This window comes from Cebus imitator, unplaced genomic scaffold (genome assembly GCF_001604975.1).
Source record: "Cebus imitator isolate Cc_AM_T3 unplaced genomic scaffold, Cebus_imitator-1.0 Scaffold774, whole genome shotgun sequence".
NCBI lineage: Eukaryota > Metazoa > Chordata > Mammalia > Primates > Cebidae > Cebus > Cebus imitator.
The window spans coordinates 338,513-355,296 of record NW_016108089.1 but is presented as its reverse complement, the minus strand read 5'-3'; the positions used below and the strand labels follow the sequence as shown (position 1 = coordinate 355,296).

Here is a 16,784-nt window from a genome sequence, read left to right as displayed (position 1 = left end):
CAGGGATGGGCATTGAGCTGAGGAGGGGAGGGGGGGAGAGGGAAAGTAGCTGGGTGTTGCCATTCATTTCCTTTTAGAAAGTTTCCTCAGCCACCCCATGAGGAAAGGGCACCTTGGAAAAGAGAGGGGATCCTTTCCATGGACGGGGAACAGAGGTGGTGGGGGCTGGGGAGGGGCCCCACAGGAATGAGAAGATAGGAATGCTCCCTTCACGGTTTTGCTTAAGGCTGTTCATGTCACGGCCAACACCAGCAAATCCCAGAGCAGCCCTGATTTGTGCAGCGAATCTAGAATCAGCCGACTGCCTTCCCAGGCCTCTCTGAAGGTGCCTGCCAAATGCTACTCATCACACCACCTGTAGCCGCCACTGAGCAGCCCCTCTCTGCCACCCTCCTGCTGCCTGAACCTCCTTGGCAGGATGTTTAGGGGCCCTCGACCTGATTGGCATCCCTTCCTAGGATCTCTGGAGCGGTGTCTGTGTGCAGGGGAAAAAAACCAGCAGTAATCTTAGCTCTGGAGACAGGAGGCATCGGGCCTGGCCTCCTGTTCACACAGGAGCTCACTGTGCAGTGTTGCCGCTGAAACTGCCTCCGTCAGCCTCAGTCGGCCTCAGCAACCAGAACCTCCCATACTTCCTGCATCAGAGGCCGGGCCTGCCTCCACTAGCGAGGCATTTGAACACAAGTGGGATGATATTGGATATATTCAATGCTCAGTTGTCAGAATCCGACAAATTGAATGGACTCTGCCCACACCCCGTGCACCAGCTGCGCATCAGCACTGGTCCACCCGGAGGGACCTCAGGATGGCATTAGTCATTGCCACCATTGCACACGCAGGGGTCCCTGGCTCCTTCCAACTTCCCTTATTCACCAACTTTTTTTCTGAACCCAAGGCTTTCCTCTGGCAGCTCTGAGACACTGATGCCTGCCGGCTCCAAGCAAAGCCCTCTCCCCCACGGAAGGTCAGCACACGAGGGAATGAGCTGTCTGTGGCTCTGTCAACATTTTCCCCTTAAGGTCTGCAGATAGCATGCAAATAAAGACTTGCCTGTGGGCAAAAATTCACACAGGGTGACCTAGGGCAGGAGACAGGATGGCAGATGAGGTAGATGTTGGGCCATGTTTACTCATTCAAATGGGAATACTCAACGGATGATGTTAAAACAGATGCAAAGGACGCACAGGCTCTAAGGGGACATGCTGATCACACTTCAGGGGTCGGCACGCTGAGGCGGCTTCTGCGTGTGGGCCAGATTTGCCCTGACTCCGCCCTGAGCTCACAGCCAGCCTCTGCTTCCCAGCCAACGTGCACAAGAATGGCCCTCTTCTCTAAAGGGCCAGTGAAGAGAAGCCGCATGCCACGGAGAACACGAGGGAGTCAATGGCACCCTCCCTCTAGCAACAGCTGGATTTTTCAAAAAGTTTATTGTGTATATTTGAGGGATAGAACATGATGTTGTAAGATACATATATGTAGTAAAGTGGTTATTATAATGGAATAAATTAACATATTCATTATTTTACAAAGTTGCCAATCCCCTCCACCATGGCAAGGCAGCTGCAATCTACTCATTTAGGAAAAATCCTCAGGTACAACACACTATTAACTGTAGTCCTCATGTTGTACATTAGATCTCTTGACTTATTCATTCTATGTATTTTCTACTTTACATGCTTTGACCTATATCTCCCTGGACACCCCCATCAACCACTTTTCTAGTCCTTATCTCGATATATTTGGCCTCTTTCTGTTTTGGGATGCCACATATAAGTGAGCACATGCAGTCGTTTTTTCTTTTTAAAGACAGGGTTTCACCATGTTGGTCAGGCTGGTCTTGAACTCCCGACCTCAGGTGATCCGCCCACCTCGGCCTCCAAAGTGCTTGGATTACGGGCGTGAACCACCACGCCCGGCCAGCAGTAGTTTTCTTTCTGCGTCTTGCCTATATTTACTTAGTCAACAGGGAAATGCAAATCCAAAGCACGGTGAGATGCTACTTCACACGTCTTAGGATGACTTACCAAAGAAAACGAGAGATAGCAAGTGTTGGTGAAGATGTTGAGAAAAGGGAACCTTTCCAGACTGTTGATGGGAATGCAAATTGATGCAGTTATTATGAAAAATATTACAAAGGTTCCTAAAGAAACCAGCTGAATTTTACAACTAATCCTGCTATGTAAGTCTGGGAGAGGTCATGTGAATGGCCAAGGGACACGTGATGCAAATGAGATCATCCCATGCCATCTTCCATGGCCATGGCCCAGTCCAGGGAGATATTCAGAGATGCTCAAGTAATCTGGGTTTCTAGTACTGTTCCGACCACCTCGGTACAGAGAACATGTTTTGTCTAGGGGTTTATGAGGAAGGAGGCTGAGAGGCTGAAAATTGAGCTCAATTTTTAACTGAATTTTTACCTTCGTCAATTTCAGCCTGTTTTTCTAGCTACCAGTAAACTCAAGTGACCTCAGCAGATGCCACGCGAGGCCCAGGTACTTTTCCAATGGAAGAGAACGGGTTGTCTGCTGTCGGGACACCCGGTGTCTAGATCTGGCTGAACATAACTGCAATGAAGTCTCATAGAGAGCTCCTCGGTTCATGGGGTTGGCCCCATGTAAGGAATAGTGACCTGCTTGTCTGCTTTCAGGAGTGCATCGGATGAAGATACCAATGTTCACCGAGTGCTCCTGGCACGTCCCAACAGTCACGTCTTAATCCGGTAATTCTCACTGCAATTGTGAGAAGCACCGTTAGCCCTCCCACAGATGAGGAAACAAAGGCTTAGAATTCAACAGTGCGTTCCCAGACAGCTGTCCAAAGCTGACCGTGGCATTCGCTCCCAGGCCCACTCCCTTCAGAGTGACCTACAGCAAGGCCAAGCCCTCCCAGCTCGCTGCAGACGCTAGCACGGCCTTTACTGCTGTAGCTCCTGTCGACGCCTGGCTCCATCGCAGAACTAAGGAGGCCTGAGTGCTGGACTCACCTCTGCCAGTGCCAAACAGCTGCCCCGTGTCCGGTCTTCTTAGCCAGGCCAGGAATCTCCGAAACAGACACTACTGGGCACACAGGAAGACTGGATCATCCCCTATTAATGGGGAAAAAGCTCCCTGAAGTGAACATTTTGGGTAGAGCACCAGTCATATTTTTCATGAAAATCGTCTTTCAAAGAAAAGTGATACGTTCACCCCAACCCACACTGAACTTGCTGGGTGAACCTGCCAGATATTCTCATGCCCCCATGATTTGACACTTTCTTTCCCTTATGAGATCCTTCTAAACACCTCCTGAGACATTCACATCCTTAGCTGAAATTACTTCCTCCTCTGGACTCAAGAGAATTCCCTATACACCTCTGTTGTAGCATCCGGCACTGCTTTCAGTGACCTCTGCATGTTCTGTCTCTCCTACAGACTTCTATGGAGAAAGGGTCAGGCTTGAATTCTCCTCTTAAAGCACCTAGCCCAGTGCCTGGTACATGATGCTGGGCTTGTTTGTTGAATCTTACTTATTAATGTGCATGTATATTCCCAGATGGAAGGCATCTGAAAAACCATAGCACTGTGAGAGACGCTGAGCTTTGTTCCTGTAAAAGTGCCTCTGGGTAACAGACAGACAAGAAAGGGATCATCTTCAAAGAACCCACACCCAAGCCATTTGCTCTTCCCAATCTCCCCTACCCCCTCTACCCTCCCGCAGTCTAAGCCAAGCCCTACGTCTGCCTGGGCACGCCCTCTGGTGGTGCTTTACGGTAATGACCACACAAAGACGCCGGAGTTGCTGGTAGGGTCTTTACTAGATCGCTACTGCTGTATTACAGCACCGTGTAAGTGGTGTCAGAGGCCTGCGTTCAGCCCAAGAATGTGGATCTTCCCTCCCTGTTGATCACAGTGGGTAGCTTTCTTCAGAAAAGCCCCAGAGGCGGGGACCCGTGAGCCCCCAGGTTAGAAGTGGAACTGGAAGGCCTCGGTCACATGCTGCTTCCACGCTTCCAGGCTGGGCAGCAAGGAGGAGATGCCCATGACGTGCCAGGTCTCCCCGTCTGACACCAGTGAAGTCTGGTAGGACAGCAGCCGCACGCCTGCCTCTGCTAGGAGGCCTGGAAATAGAAGAAGCTGCTGGTTGGCACAGGGCATGGGGGGGGAAGGAGCGAGGGATTGCTAGCAGAGTTACAAGTTCTAGGCTTCTGTGATCAAAGGCGCAATGAGGGGACAACGGTCTCATAGTCGAACTGAGATTGGAGAGCAACAGGGCAACTGCTCAGCTTCCACTGATATTCCCGACTGTCTGGGAAACGCCATGACCATCAGCTGTAGCTCTCGACTTGCTGATCGCTAGTTTTATCCAGCCAACAGCAAGGGAGAAAAGCAGGAAAGGTCCCTTGGGCAGCCAACAAGGATGGTGAAATCAGGCCCTTCAGCATTTGAAAGCACACCCTCTGCCAAACAGCAGCCCAAGCCCCAGGGCACTGCGGCAGCTCCAAGATGCCCACCATGGCTGGAGGCTTTGTAGGTTTTGCTGCAGCTGGGCTGGCCACCAGGGCCAGCCACAGGCAGGAGGAGTAAGAAACCTGCACTCAATGTCCCTGAGCTCCTGGGCTATGGCTCCACAGGCAGGTCCAGTGTATTTAACATGGCGAGCTGGGGACCCACAGCTGGGCAGGAGTAGAGGCTCTGGGCCCACCCTGCCATGCTGCTCTGTGACCCTGGGTAAGGCACTTTCTCTCTTTGACCTGAGTACCCACTCCCTGAATGTTCTGAAAACTGGCAGGTCACATCTTCTGCATGGTGTAGATACAGACACACCCTAGGGCTGAAGGAAGGTGGGTAGGGCTCAATCCCAGGGCAGACCGCACCCCAGCCTCAAGGGCACCAGCCAGCCCTCCAAGGCCCTCCTCACCAATCATGGTAGGCAGCAGTGCAGGGTCGGAGGTCTGAGTCCGGAATAGCAGCAGGGGTAGGCCCCTTCGGAGAGGCACTTCCGGCCTGAAGACAGCTCCATTGAGCCCCTGCAGCACAGGTGTGGTGCCCTGGACCAAGCCCACAGCCTGGTAAGGGGCGCCTGCTAGGGCCACGGCCAGGAGACACTCCCCGAAGCCCTGCTCCCCTGGTGCTGCTGGGCTGTGGGAGGTGGTGACCTACGAGAAGGCAAGGTGACAATTACCCTCCTGGCTGCACCGAATCCACCCCCCTCTCTTGGCCGAATCACCCACTGGTAGGATGTAGGGCTCCAGCTACCCCTCACAGGTGGACAGGGTGGCGCAAGACTGGCACCTGGGCCTCTGCTCAGTGAACGGGCTCTGGAAACATGGGGGAGGGGGTGGTGCTGACAGGGACGGGGAGGCAGCACGAGGGAGGGGGGCGCACATTGAGGCCAGCCTCTTTCACCAGCAGCTTGGCGTTCACCAAGTTCACATCCGCCTGCTCGGAAGCCTCCTTCAAGAGGCCGACGATGACCGCAGGGCTTAGGCAGCTCCCGGCGTTCTGCAGGGATGTTCCTGCGGACAGAGAAGCTGCCGTGAGGTCACTGCTTGTCGAGCGCCACAGGAGGGGCAGGAAGCCGCTGGCACCTCGCTCTGGACTATGGGCTCCTCGTTGCCCCGGGGACCCCAAGGGTACCCTGCCCCAGGCAGGTCCAGGTGCCCTTCGGTGGACTCAGAGGAGGCATAATCTGGGCCCTAGCCGGGAAACTCAGGATGCTTTAACCACCTTGAGAAACTCTGCTCCGAAACTCAGCCCAACTCCGCTCCCCTCCCCCAGCCCGGCACCTGGCTTGTTATTCTCCCATGGGACACTGGAAAATTCCCTACACTTACCCCTCCTTGGCACTCAGAGCCTTGCCAGCCTCAGGAAATGAAACCAGAAAGAAGCAACCGAAGCAAGTGCTGCCCAGCTCCCCGCCTTGTTTCCTTCGGGGCTTGGACACCCAGGCCACTGGGGACCCCCTGGCTCTGCCCTTCCCCGGTACTGCCAACTCCTGGGGTTTAGCTGCCCTCCCCCTGCAATCTCTCCCCAAGTGTGGGGCGCTAAACAGTCCGTGGGGAAAGACACGCGTCTACAGAGTTAAGAAAACTGGAGCCCTCCTTGGTCACTCAACCATATCTGCACAGTGCTGGATCCACTGCAACGGTGACCACAGCCTGCTCATTCCCACTCCACGGCTGAGCAAGCACCCTCAAGGGCTGTCAGACGGCCCAAGGGACCACCTAAGTAAGTCACAGAGCACAAAGTGTCCTCGCTGCCTCCTGACTCATCCGCCCCTAACTCTAACTTTACAAGTGAAGAATCCAGGGCAGAGTCTCAGAAGGGAGCGTCATAAAGCAGGCAAACGGCAGGGCCACAAACCATCCCGCGTCCTGTTGCTGAATTAGGTCCTCCCTCCAGCCATCCTACAGCTTCTCGCATGAAACTTACCTTGTAGAGGTCTCCCTTGCACCCAGAACATGTACGTCTTAAAGATACTACATAAACGTCATTTAGGAAGATTCAGTCTATCTTTCCAAGGACTTATTCTACCCCTCCCTTTAGCACCCTCCCACCACTTAGGGAGTGATACTCAGGGCAGGGTCCAAGCCACCCCCACGGCCTCTCAGTAACCCTGTGTTGCTGCAGCAGATACACCCAGCAGGGCAGAGCCCACACCCCCCTCATGCCCTCCTTCCCTGCCCTCTTCAAGCTCCCCAGCTCACCTTGTGTTATCACCTGGATGGTCCCTTTGGGAGACCCAGCCCAGGCTCGCATCAGTGTCCCCAGAGCTTCTGCCAGACCAATCCAAGGCTTGGTATGTGGAGAGAAGGCGCTGGTAAGGGCCTGGGCATTTACCTGCAGAGGATGGAGGAGCGGGGCTGTGGTCAGGAAGAGCCATGGCAGAGCCTGAATCAAGGTCTGGCTGCCAAGACCCAGCTCCACAGGAAAGAAAGCATAGGGTCACTCATGCCTTGCTGCCTGGTGGGTGACAGCTTCCATCAGCCCCAACAAGAGGACAATGACTTGTTCCTACAAATGAGGAGAGCCAGAAACGGACACAGAAGGCCACCACCTCTCCAAATGATTCCTTTCATGGAACCGTGTCCTACCCGGCCCCCTCCATGGGAGACTTGTTTTGTCTGCACTGGGGAAGGAGCTGGAGAGCACAGTAAAGGTGAGTCTTTGACACAAAACACCCGGAAGTCAAAGATAACATGGATGAAGAGTGACGGGTCTTCTCGGGCAGTCCCAATTTGCCTTCATTTTTATTTTCTACCTTGACTTTTTAAAAGTGAGTGTTTACATTGTCACTGAACACTATGATCAATTATCACAACGTTTTGATGATCATGCTTCAAGTATCAACCCACGTGAAGTCCACCGTGAGGCATGCAGTGATGCTGAGGGGACAGAAGCCACAAATCCTCCAAAAGTTGCAAGTCTGGGATCTGGCTGGCTGCACGCCCCCTCCCCACCAGGGGCCTGATACCGGAACCAGCTTGTTCTGGTCCAAAATGTCAATTCCATTTTCTGGTTTAAAATACTCTGGTTCTGAGTTAGGCATCTGGCCACTTTTATTGAGATAGCTTATAAAGTCAGCCACCTAAGAAAGATGTGACTCAAACAGGCAGCTACAAGATGTAATTAGAAGGAAACACAGATGCTTCTCTCCCTGTTTTTATAAAGATATCACTGCCAGAATATTTTTTTTAAAAACAGAGAGAGAATCGCAGTATTGGAAATGACCGCCGAGGCGGGCTTCACGGGAGCCTCTCCAGTGTGGGAGGCGGCAGGTCTGCGGGCATCTTGCTGCAGGGACCCTGAATTCTCTCCAAGGGGATGCAGAGGGGAAGGGTGGTGGGGTGGAGCAACCAGCTGCTGGGAGGCCTAGGGCACCACGCCGCAGCTGCGGGGGCTGAGGGCCTGCAGCAGCAGAGTCAAGTCCAACTCCCGTAGGCAGGCACCTCACGGCATCTCTGTGCTCCGTGTGGGCCTGCAGAGTCCGTGCCTGGGGAGGTGCCCGTCACAGGGCTCCCGAGTCAAAGGAGGATTCACAGTCTTCCCTGGATTACAGGTGGGAGAACTCCAGGGAGGAGTCAGGCACTTTTGGTCACCAACCTGACCCTAATGTTATTATTCTGTGTCTGAGGCTGGAACCAAATTGAACAGGGAAAATGCAGGAAAGAATCAGGAAAAGATATTTCCTATGTCACAAAAATGTCTCTTTTTCCAAATGGCTACTCTGAGACCGTCTGCTGGTGTGGGTGGACAGTTCAGTTTGCCTAAGGGTAGTTATTCCGACCAAAAGGTTTCACCTCCTAAGACGGCGACATTTTGTGGTCCATTTGATGGAACTTACATTAGGGGGTCCCTTTCAGGAAAAGCCCTGGAATGTTAACACTACCTAATGGTAAAGGCAATAAATTGCAGAGCTGCGATGGGGAGGGCAGACACCGGACTTCTGAGCAGGTTGAAAGGGTGAAACCTTGAAGCCTGGATTGACTGGCAATGGCCACGAGCCCAGACCTCAGCCTGGAACAGAAGCCACATCCCCTGGGAGGATTGAGCCTGCTCAGAGGCCGGCCAGGTGCAAGGTGAATGAAGAAGTGCGCTCTGCCCTGAGGAGCCCTCCGGCGTAGAGGGTAGAGGACGCAGATAGGTCAGAGTCTCTGCTGACCCACTCCTGTGCTGCTGGTCCTAGCCCCAATGACTTCCGTGGACTGCGTGGGGCTGCTGGGCGGCAGGAGGCACCCCTCCTTCCTCAGGATGGAGGGGGCAGAGAGGCCTGGAGGGCTGGGCTCTCAATCCCAAGGTGGGAGGGCGGAACCAACATCCCGGTCTCTCCTGCCACAGTGCTGCCCTCTGGAGCGAAAATCCCCAACTAAGGGTCAGCCAGGACAGTTGGGAACCCCCAGCCCATTTCCCGGACTCTTTGAGGGTACTAATTCCGTGGCCTGGGCCCACCCACACAGCTGCAGAGAGGCTTAAGTCATGCTTTTTTAATCCTTAGGGAACTTAGAGTTTAGGTTAAGTAGAAAAAAAAAAAAAAAAAAAAAACACCTCAAGGAACTGAACCTTAATAACAAGAATGTGGTTGATTAACCACAGAATTTGAGAAGGAGCTGGAAAGGCCAAGCCAGACTTCCTAAGGAGGTGGCGAGCCCCTGGAAGCAGAGCTACGCCTCCCTCACACACCTGTGTCTCCCACAAGGTCTGGTACCCAGTGGAACTTGAGGAATATCACAGAATGAATGAATGACACAGGACTTGTAAGTCAGGTTAAGCTCGAAGGAGACGCACATGCCAGGAGGGGATTGATGGAAGCAAAGACAGGAAGCGGGGTCTTATGCCATGATTCGGGGAACGTAAGGGGGCCAGCCGGCATGGGGGGCTCATTTACGAGTGGGTTGGGCAACCTGTTAAGGAAGGGTCTGGGGAGCTTACAGAGTGCAAACGTTCTACAGGGCCACCCCTACCACGTGCCCACCTGCTGCACTTAGCTGGCACCCAAGCAGCACTCCTTCATTCCCAAGGCATGTGGAGAACAAAGGAGCCTTTCTCCAGAGGCTGGGCCTGGGAAGGACCACAATCTCTGCAGCAAGACTACGTTGTAACAGGCCTCAGCCGGGCTCTCTGCTGACAAGGCTTCTGTTATCAAGGCTGGAGATGGGACACTCCCGCCCACCGCCTCCGGAGAGTGCTGACTCAAGCAGATTCCCTTATCTTCTGCTCCCAGAGCTGAATCTGTTCACCCACGCTGTCACCAGCCCCTACAAAGACGACTTCCTTCCTTTCCTCCCTCTGACCCCTGGCCCCCAGCCCCAGGTAGTGATACTTACAACCCCCGTGAGAGATTTCCCCTTCACCATGTCCACGAACTGAACAGCAATTTCCTCCCCACAGCGGCTCTGCGCCTCCCTGGTGCTGGCGCCCAGGTGGGGACAGCTGATGACATTCTCATGGTCCACCAAGGTTCGGTCCCGTGGTGGCTCCTGCCCAGAAAGAGATAACTCTAGGTTGGCTGCCATGGACTGTTCACACCCACGTGGGCCACCGCAGGGAATAGGACAGCTGGAGGGAAGGCAGTCGGGGTGCTGCCTTCCACTTCTGTCTTGACAGGGTGGGCACTGGACTCAATAGTGGGCTTCCTCATGAATGTTCCATCTCAGCAGAGTGGACAGGGCGGAAAGTGTGAACCAGATTCAGATCTCACCTTCACCACTTACCACCTAGGTACTCTGGGGTGAACCTTGATCTAACCCTTGGTTTCTTTATCTGTGAAATGGGTTGATCCTATCTCCCTCACAACATTACTGTGGGGATTATGCACCTTTAACATGGAAGGTTAAAAAAAACTAGTGGTAGCTACTGCTGTCGTTCCTGGGTCTTTCCCTGAAGCTCAGCCCCTGCGTCCATGCAGCCCTTGCTGTCGATGTGCCTCGCTGGACTCTTAGCGGTGTCCTGCTCTTCACAGACACTCCACGCAGGTAACCGCACCCTGGCTCTCCTCAGCACAGGCTGCCTGCCTGTGGCTCCTCCGCCCTGCCCTGCAGGGCATTTTCACCCTCTGCTCACTGAGAAGATCGCCCTTGGGGGTGTTACTTAGGTATCTTTTGCACATCCTCCTGGGGGCTCTGTTGGTCCCATTGAATTTTGATCATGTAACCCCGGGAGTCCCCGCCACGCTTAACTGCATAACCCCGTGAGTCTTGGCCATGCGTAACCACGTAACCCCGGGAGTCCCCGCCACGCGTAACCGCGTAACCCTGGGAGTCCCCGCCACGCGTAACCGCGTAACCCCGGGAGTCCCGGCCACGCGTGACTGTGTAACCCCGGGATTCCTGGCCAGACCATAATCATGTAACCCCGAGAGTCCCTTACCACCAGCAGGTGGTACAAGAGAGCAGGAGAGGGGCTGTGTTTGGGAGGATAGTGATACAAAGATGGACAAGGCTTGCCCTGCCTTCAGGGGGCTTATAATCTCAGAGTTGAGAAAGATGAGCATGGTTACAAACCAAAAGGCACTGTATGCCCTGGGCTGGGGGTAGCCAGTGAGTGCCACAGGGGCTCAGAGAGGGCCAGGGACCTTCCCAGGACACACAGCTAGTAACTGTGAACCACAACCACCCAATCCAAAGTCCACGCCCTTTCCCATCCTCATGGGGAGAAGCCCCAATGTTGGGGGCAGGATCTCTCAGGAGAGGAGCCAGCAGGATTAAAGGGCAAATGCAGCCTTCACTATTGGATCTGGTGTGTGGCTAAGCCTCTGCTCCCGCTGGGAGAGCAGCCCACCCTGAGAACCCTGAGGGAATCCTGCCAGTATCCCCGCGCTTCTGTCTACCCGGGAAGAGAAGAAGGGAAGAGGAATGCTGATGGACACTGGAAAGGACATCTGTTGGCAGTGGGGCTGCATTTCATCAGGGTCTTGTACAACACACCAAACCCCGTCTCCCCCTGCCCCAGACCTTCAACCACAGAACTGATTGGCGGCTCTGTCTTTGTCAATATGTCAGCAGTCTGAGGAGCCTGGAACCAGGAACTGGGTCCCCTTTGAAACCTCAGTTTTGCAGAAAACCGCAGAGTTGCCTCCATACCAGGCTCCGCAAAGGCTCCTCAAACCACACGGGTGTGGTTTTGGCAGCACAATCTTCCCCCGTTTACCAGGGATGAAAGAGACAATGAGCTAGAGGCCTTCTGTAAAACGCCAGGCTTTCCCGGCCATGGGTCTCTCCGCACCCTAACTCCCCCTCCTCCTGACACTGAGGCTGCAGGCACTTACTTCCGCAAACACGTCCAGCGCAGCCCCGGCACACTGGCCCGATTGCAGGGCCCGGAGCAGGGCACCCTCGTCCACGATCCCTCCACGGGCGCAGTTCACCACACGTACCCCCTTCTTGCACTGGGCAAAGGTGCTGTCGTTCAATAAGCCTGGAAGAAGGCGAAGCATCTTCCTGCTGGGCAGCACCGGGATCCCCACGCTCATCCCTGGCCCCCAGGGTCTTCCCTTTCGCGGAGCCAGTTCTTTCCCAGAGCCCCTCTCCTGCTGGACGGCAGCCTCCTCGATCTCATCTCTTCCTCTGCAGATGCTCTGGGACAGCAGTCCCTGTTACGGATCTGGGCCAGACTCAGTTTAGAAACATCTTAGAAATTCTTGAGATCTTACTGTTTCAAGTGGATCTGGGAATCAGAAAGCCCTGCAGGGGCTGCAGGAAGCATCCACAGGGTCACTGGTCGTCCCTGTGCCCAGGGTCACCTAGACCCTAAGCATTTCCACCTGGCTCGACCTCCCCTATCCGATGCAGGGGCATCTAACAAAGAACCAGGCTCTGCAGGACCCGGGTGGACCCCTCCCCACAGCTGGTTACCAGTGCCTGCAGAAGGCCCAGGTGGAGGGCCCATTTGTTAACTGGTCTGTGGCTTCTGTGCCAACCCATAATGTAAGGACGCACCTACCTGTGGTGGAGGGCAGGAGAGGAGTGTGCACAGTGATGAAATCACAGAGAGGCCAGATCTCCTCCAGGGGCAGCTGTTGAACACCAAAGGAGGCGGAGACCTCTGGGGAGATGATGGGGTCATACCCTATCGTCTGGTCAGAAGACAAGAGAGAGGGAGGAAGCCTCATTCTTAATCATGAGTATTGTTATTCTTAAGAATGGCAAACATTTTGTGAGCATTTGCCGTATACTCAGTACCATGCTCAGCTTAATTAATTCTCCAGTTTAATTCTGATGACAGCACAAAGGTGCTGGGACGGTGCCTGTCTGCTTGACAGCTGAGGGAAGCAGGGCTTCCACAATGAGGAGCACAGCCAGAGCTCAGAGGAACATATGTGCCTCCACGCTCTGACCCCACGCAGATGCCACAGTAGCTCACGTGTGTCTGGACCAGGTGGAGCTTGGAAGTCCTCAGACAGCAGCGAGGGAGGGCAGTCACGTGGGGAGCAGACAGCCGGGAAAGGGAGGAGAAATGGCAGCTGCAGCTGGAAGGTCCAGTCCATAAAACAGAGAGGCGCCCCAGGTACTAAAACAGAGTGAGCAGAAGCAAAGGAGGAGGGCAACAGGGGTGCAAGGCAGGACCCGGAGCAGGTGCAAGAGCGCGTGCCCTCTCAACCAGGAGGCCTGACCCGCAGCTTCCCGCAGTCACTGCCCACTGCGTGGAAAGGCACAGGTCAGTCCCCCTGAACCTGGGTCCTGAACCGTAAATAAAGGAGCAAGCGAATAACTGCAGTCATCCCTCACTCTCACATTCAATCACTGGGAATTATTTGAAGAGAAATTCCCCTTAATCCCGAGGGAGAATTTAAGGACTAGATAAAAACAAAGAACACACAGCACAGTACTTTCAGAGCAGTTGTCCCTGGTTGGTGGAATTATTTTTCTCCTTTACTTTCCTGTGCTTTCAAGTTCTGTACTACATATTCATAAATTACTTTTGAAATTAGGGATACAGAATAGATACTTTAGGACATAATGGGAAAGCTGCGTGCCACGGCTCATGCCTGTAATCCCAGCACTTTGGGAGGCGGAGGCAGGAGGATCACTTGACCCCAGTAGTCCGAGACTAGCTGGGGCAACATAGTAAGATCCTTCCTCTACAAAAATATTACACAATTAGCCAGGTGTGGTGGCACACACCTGTGCCACTCAGGAGGCTGAGCCAGGAGAGTCCCTTGGACCTCAGAGGTTGAGGCTGTAGCCTGGGTGACAGAGCAAGACCCTGTCTCAGAAAAAATAAAAATAAAAAAGAACATAGTAGGGAAGAGGACTTCAAGTTCAGTACTTCCAGGGCAGAAGCTGAAAATGGTTATGAGTGAGGTGAAGCCTCTGGATCCCCTTTTTCATCTTTAGCCTTGTGGAATAAGGAACACCAAGTGGTCCCACACTAATGATCAGGCAGGTTTTGGGGAAAGACACTGCCGCCCCCATGCCCTTTAAGAACTGCCAGCTCAGAACGCAGGTGGTCTTTTGCAGACACTGCTGCTCCTCTTGGCTCTAACCTACTCATTTCTTTTTTTTTTCCTTTATAAGTTTTTTTTTTTTTTTTTTTTTTTTTTTTTTTATTTTTTTTTTTTTTTTTTTTTTTTTTTTTGAGACAAAGTCTTGCTCTGTTGCCAGGCGCCAGGCTGGTGGAGTGCAGTGGCGCGATCTCGGCTCACTGCAACCTCCGCCTCCCGGGTTCAAGCAATTTTCCTGCCTCAGCCTCTTGAGTGGCTGGGACTACAGGTGCACACCACCACGCCCAGCTAATTTTTGAATTTTTTTAGTAGAGACCAGGTTTCACCACATTGGCCAGGATGGTCTCTATCTCTTGACCTCATGATCCATCCGCCTCGGCCTCCCAAAGTGCTGGGATTATAGCCATGAGCCACCACGCCCAGCTAAGCTACTCATTCCTGGTGGGGAGAAGAAAGTGTCCAGGGGAGGAGGCGGGGTCCCTGCCTCGTTGTCACAAGTCTTCTTTGTCTGCTGGCTCTGAGGCCGGCAGGAACAATGGCCCTGTTCATCTCTAATCCAGATGTATTTTTTTTCTCACATGGAGTGGGGGAAAGGAAAGGAATACCAATAGAGATTGCAAGATCCAGACTGGCTGACTTCTGCTTTGAGCTCAGGAGCCAAGAACAGCCTGGGGGCTGGCAGGAGGAAGGACCCTGCAGGCTGAGCCTGGCCCCCTCCACAGGCAGGTGCCTGGGGCTGCAGGGAGAGGGGCTGGGGAGAGGAACAGTTGAGCATCTTCCTCAGTGGCCAGCGAAGCACTGACAGCTTCCTTCTTTCACAGAGAGTATCTCTTTTATCTGCAGATGACTGCAGGGAAGGAACCTCGCTGAGCAAACCTCTGTTCTCATTTTCCATTTGAGATAACCAGGGCAGAAAAGAGGTGAACTCAGCTAGGGGGTGGGGTTCCGACACTAGGGGACAATGTTGAGGGGATGGAAAGGGTGACACCAGGCCCAGGACACACGTGCCTGCCAGGGTCCTGATGTGTCCTGGAAAGGGTCAGATGTCCTAACACAGAAATTGGAGCAGCTGTGGGTACACACCATTCAAAGACTACTCCCGGAGAGAAGCCTTGGGGAGAAGCATGAAGGGGTTCCCTCACCTCAATCCCGGCCCCAGGACAGACTCCTGATGTTGATGCAACAGAGGAAGCCTCACTTTCTAAGCAGGACTCCAGGGCCGCTGGTGACTCCTAGCTGCCTGAGGTCACAGAAAGCAGCCCTGAGAGGCTGGTTGGTATGCCGGCTCAGCAGAGCAAAGAGGAAAGCAAGGGGGCCTCCCAGTTAAAGAGGCTCTGAACAAGAACCTTCAAGGTCACGAGCTCTCTGTGCCCCATAGCCGAATTTTTAATTTTAAATTTTTAATTTAATTTTTAATTTAAATTTTTAATTTAACTCTCCCTACCCGTGCAATGACACCTTAAACAGAGGCCCAAATATAAAAACAGATCAGCTCAAAGCTGCAGAGGTGAAGGCTCAAATTGCCACCACCTGCTGTCTCCCTGGGCCCCTCCTTACTCCCACCTGTGACCCTAAGGCACCTTGCCAGAACCTGGGGCTCTGAGTTTGAAAATCACTGCTCTGGGCAATAAACATTGCAGGTACCGCAGTGGGATAGGAGCTGCCTAATCTGGAGAGTGTCTGTCCTTGGAATAGCTAAGCAGCGTAGTGGCATGGCACACAGACTGTTTACGATGGATCGTGAATGGAGTCGGGTGGTATTGGGCAAAGAGTGGCAGCCTGGAAGGCTGAGCTGGATTCCACCAGTTCATAGTCACATTACCTTCAGCATATCATAGAACCTTCCTGGGCCTCAGTTTCCTTATTTATAAACCTGGGATAATTATTCTGACCCCACAGAGTCATTTCAAGCACAGGAACCGACACAGACCTCAGCAAACATTAGCTGCATCTGAAAGAATCAGTGATGACTGGTACCTCATGTTCAACATTCGTCCCTCTGGGCTAAAGTTGGATTCATCACAACGCTGGTGACAAAGAAACTGTTAAAAGATGTTTGTCTGTTCCCTCCTGGAAAATCTTGATAGGAAAGCACGAGGCTCACCTCTTGAAACACATGCGAAGGAACACACCAGCATGAATGAGTTGAGTCTCTGACCTGTTATTCAGCAACACTATCAAGAAAAATTTTCACGCAGACAGAACAGTACAGAGCATAAGACCTGTGTGACTCAGACCACAGGCAGGCTGTAGGCTGGTCAGGCTAGAGGGCGGGGAATGTCACTTCCCTTGCTCTGAAAGCCATACTTCTTTTAATGTGGCCGAAGGTCACATTACCTTTTCTATCAGCTATGCCACTGATAACCACACTGCTCTTTTGTAAACCAAAGCCCTGCTCCCCCAGAAAAGCTTCTGACAAATTTCCTGGGAGGGTGCACAACCATTCTAGCCTTCATATGTCATTTCGGACCCGATTCCACACCGTTAAGTATTAACTACCTGTCCCTGCTTCCTGCCATCCACAAACGACTCGTGGTCCAGGCTGTTGACGAGAATGGGGGGCAAGGCAGAGCCTGGCACCATCACAGACAGTCTCCCTCCAAACTGAGGTGGCCCATTCTCCAACAGCTCTAGGCGGAATCCCGAGGGAATCACGAAGCCTCTCTTACCGAAGTCCACACCTGTAAACAATCTGAATGCCCATCATTGAGAGAATGGCCAAATAAAAAGCAATTTATCCACCCAGCAATTCCATACAACCGTTTAAAAGTGTGACAGATTTAGCTCTTCTGAGATAAACGTTTTTTTTCTTAACATCCTGAACAATATTCTATTCTTTGCAGGCACAGAATCCATCCACAGGCATG

The 16,784-nt window shown here is 53.1% G+C and overlaps 1 protein-coding gene across 1 annotated transcript in view; it reads right to left on the bottom strand.

Moving 5' to 3' along the window:
- Positions 1-3,774: 3,774 nt before the first annotated feature.
- Positions 3,775-16,784, bottom strand: part of PHGDH (phosphoglycerate dehydrogenase) — a 31,568-nt gene continuing 18,558 nt past the window's right edge. Inside the window, exons 6-12 of the mRNA XM_017519770.2 lie at positions 12,417-12,549; positions 11,743-11,891; positions 9,803-9,955; positions 6,686-6,818; positions 5,364-5,494; positions 4,897-5,134; positions 3,775-4,096 (exon numbers count right to left, since the gene is read on the bottom strand). Of these exons, the coding sequence (XP_017375259.1) occupies positions 3,942-4,096; positions 4,897-5,134; positions 5,364-5,494; positions 6,686-6,818; positions 9,803-9,955; positions 11,743-11,891; positions 12,417-12,549 (1,092 nt within the window). The 3' untranslated portion in view covers positions 3,775-3,941. The remainder of the gene's footprint in view (positions 4,097-4,896; positions 5,135-5,363; positions 5,495-6,685; positions 6,819-9,802; positions 9,956-11,742; positions 11,892-12,416; positions 12,550-16,784) is intronic.